The 3,292-nt window shown below is 41.2% G+C and overlaps 1 protein-coding gene across 1 annotated transcript in view; it reads right to left on the reverse strand.

Moving 5' to 3' along the window:
- Positions 1-2,558: 2,558 nt before the first annotated feature.
- ALPK1 (alpha-kinase 1) overlaps positions 2,559-3,292 on the reverse strand; it is a 113,035-nt gene continuing 112,301 nt past the window's right edge. The window contains exon 13 of the mRNA XM_006881146.1: positions 2,559-2,758. Coding sequence (XP_006881208.1) covers positions 2,559-2,758 — 200 coding nt within the window. The remainder of the gene's footprint in view (positions 2,759-3,292) is intronic.

The following is a 3,292-nucleotide window of genomic DNA, read 5'->3' on the forward strand; positions in this document are numbered from 1 at the left end:
AGAAAATGTGAATCTCAGAACATTTGATCATGCTTATATGAAACCTATAATTGGACTAAGAAGCAGACCTCAGAACAGAGCAAGGAAACACTGCATGGTTCAAAATAAGGAAAAGAGTGTGTCAGGGACCCATCCTATCCCCATACCTTTTCAATCTGTATGCAGAACAGATCATTTGGGAACAGGGTTTTCCAAGGACGAGTGTGGCAACAAGATTGGAGGAAGACTCTTTAACAACCTATGATATGCAGAAGACATAACCTTGCTAGATGAAATGAAACTGAAGAAGACCTGAAGCACTTGATGCATAAGGTCAAGGACTGTAGTCTTCAATATGGATTGAAGCTCAACATCAAGAAGACAAAGATTCTCACTACTGGGCCAATTGGCAGCACCATAATAGATGGAGAAGAGATTGAAGTTGTTAACAATTACAGCTTGCTCAGATCCACAATCAACACTCTTAACACCAGCAGTCAAGAAATCAAAAGACAAGGGAAAATCTGCTGTCATGGACCTCTCCAGAATGATGAAAAGCAATGATGTCAGTCTAGATACAAAGTTGCACCTAATCCAGGCTATGGTCTTCTCAATTACTTGCTATGTTTCAGAGTTGGACAATGACTAAGGATGACAGAAGAAGAAGAGATGCCTTCAAGGTGTGGTGTTGGAGAAGAGTCTTGAACATACCATGGACTGCCAAGAAAACAAATAAGTCTGTCTTAAAGAGGTTGAAACCAAGTGTCTCTTTAGAGGCTAGGATTTTGAAGCTCCACCTTACTTACTTTGGGCATGTGGCCAGGAGAGATTGATCCTTGGGGAAGGATATCATGCTTGGAAGGATGGACGGACAGTGCAGGAGAGGAAGACCGCAGATTAGATGGATTGGTACAGTGACCAGAGCAATGGGAGTTGGTGTATCAGAATTAGTGAGACTGGCTCTGGACAGGGAAGGATTCAGAGCTGCTGTATATAAGGTCACTATGCATTGCAAGTGACTCAATCAATAACATTCTACGAAAGGTTTGGAAGTAGGAGTGGTGGCATCCTCTTTTTAACAACTTGCCCCTGGAAATTCTATGAACTTTGATAAATGTTGATGGTTGTATAGGGGCTTCAGGCCTTTTGTTCATAAAGTCACTATGAGTCATACGCGACTCAAAGGCAATCAACAACAACAAAAAAACCACATGACTAGTATTGCTGGTACTTGAAATATCAGTGACAAAGAAATCTGTAAGTCATTCCAGTACAGCAAACTGACAGCTGTGTGTACTTATAATAGCAAACTATGAACAAGCAAACATGCACACACACACACATATTACAAAATAAAAAGCACCAAGCAAGTTACCCTCTCCATACACCAATCTGCCAGGAAAGTGCTGTACCCAAAAAACAAGCAAGTATGCAATTATCTTAAAATAAGCATGCATGTTATGGAAAAGGTATGTTAAGGATGTGATAAAATATGGAGTACTCAGCCTAGGACAGAGTTTCTGCTTGCTTCAGAGAAGCCTAGGTAAGTCTGCCTGGCTAAATATGATGTCTTTTCCAGTCCAGGTGATGGGTACCTCCTCGTCAGAGGAGATGCTTTCTCTAATCTGGAGGTTGATTGTAGGACAGGAGTGTGCAAGTCTGCATGGTCTAGGAGGAATGGTTTGCAAGCTTTGGGCTCCAGAAACAAGACATCATGGGTGTTACCTGAGGTAGAGCTGGATCTTGATGAAATGGGGAGCTAGCTGGGTATAGGAGTAGGAGGGTGAGGGTAGGGGGCACTGCAGACCACTTGGTGACTAGTAGGGGTGATGGATACGGGGGACAAGAGGAAGACTGGACATTTTTAGCTGTGTGGATAGTGCTGCTGCCACCATTGCTCTCCCTCATTCGTTTGCCACATGGAGAGCTGTTCAAGATGTCCACACTGCACTGTTTATGGTTCTGTCTTCTCTTACTCCTTCATATTACATAAAGGTACGTGAAAGAAAAATTGATAGACATGCGCACCATATTTTTAGAAAGAGTCTATAGCATAGAGAGGCAAGCTCCCTCTAAGTCAGTTTAATGTGGCTCAAATAATAATAATAACAACATGATTTTCTTTTTTATATGGGAACTAAGGTACGGTGTTTTATACCTTCCATAAATGGATACAAGAAAATAGAGAAAATAAAAATGAAAACAACTAGAGTCAGAGTACTAAATGAAATGTTTATTCCTCAGGTAATCTATGTTTTCATCCATGAGTCGGTTGAACCTTTTTTCTTTCTTCTCTGCTTCCATCACTGCAGGACTTAGCTAAATGGGCCTCTCCTTCCTGAAGTGTTTTTAATAATTGTGGCAGAGAGATATTGACTTGTAGAGGAAGAGGGAGGCCTTGCACTGACCATTAGATATACATTTAAAAGTGACACCGTCATGTATCAAATCCTTGAACTAGCCACCTAGGCCTGCCCCAGCCCAATAGGAGCAGGTTGTGCCATCTTCAGTGTGTCAAAGGAGAGAAGAACTTCTTAGCAAGAAGCACCGAGATCTATCATGTTACCAGTCTAGCGAGCCTAAGATTTACTAAGTTCCTCCATTGTAGGCCTCGTCAAAGAGAGACGTTGACAGATTTCATTACATTTCACATGCTGGTCATTAAAGAAATAAAAAATTCCTCTCCTTCCAAAATTTGTGGAGACATCTTTTTGATCAACAGAGTGAATCTGGGGATCTGTGAGGTAGATGAGCCCTTTTCCATCACCAGTCACCCAGCCTGAAAGAGAAATGAATATATCTGAGTATTAAATTGCCTATAAATTCTAGTAAAGTGTTTCAGAATAATAAAAACCAATCCAGCCCTTATCTATCTACATGTACTTCAGGAGAAAGACGGGCAGTCTCCCTCCATGTGATTTACAGCCTCTGAAAACTTATTGGAGAGTCAGCTATGATTAATTTCTGACTTAAAGGCACAACAACAACAACAACAACAATATCTAAGTATGTATGTATATTAAACTAAAACTCATGATCTTTGAGTTAGAACTGACTCATAGCCCACGGTCCATTGGCTTTCTTCAGCTGTAAATTGCACAGAGGACATTACCCATGTTTTCCCCTTGGAACTACTGGTGGATTCAGAGATGCAGAGAGACTTAGCCTTTGGGTTAGAGATAAACTTCCTAAAGACCAGACTATCACATATATACTGTTGTTGTTGTGTACCATCGAGTGGGAACCGACCCATAGCTGACCCTTCAGTGGGTTTTCAGAGGCAGTTAATTCCACAAGGGGAGAATACCTATCT

This window comes from Elephantulus edwardii, unplaced genomic scaffold, assembly GCF_000299155.1.
Source record: "Elephantulus edwardii isolate Elephantulus edwardi_28Jun2011 unplaced genomic scaffold, EleEdw1.0 scaffold00012, whole genome shotgun sequence".
NCBI lineage: Eukaryota > Metazoa > Chordata > Mammalia > Macroscelidea > Macroscelididae > Elephantulus > Elephantulus edwardii.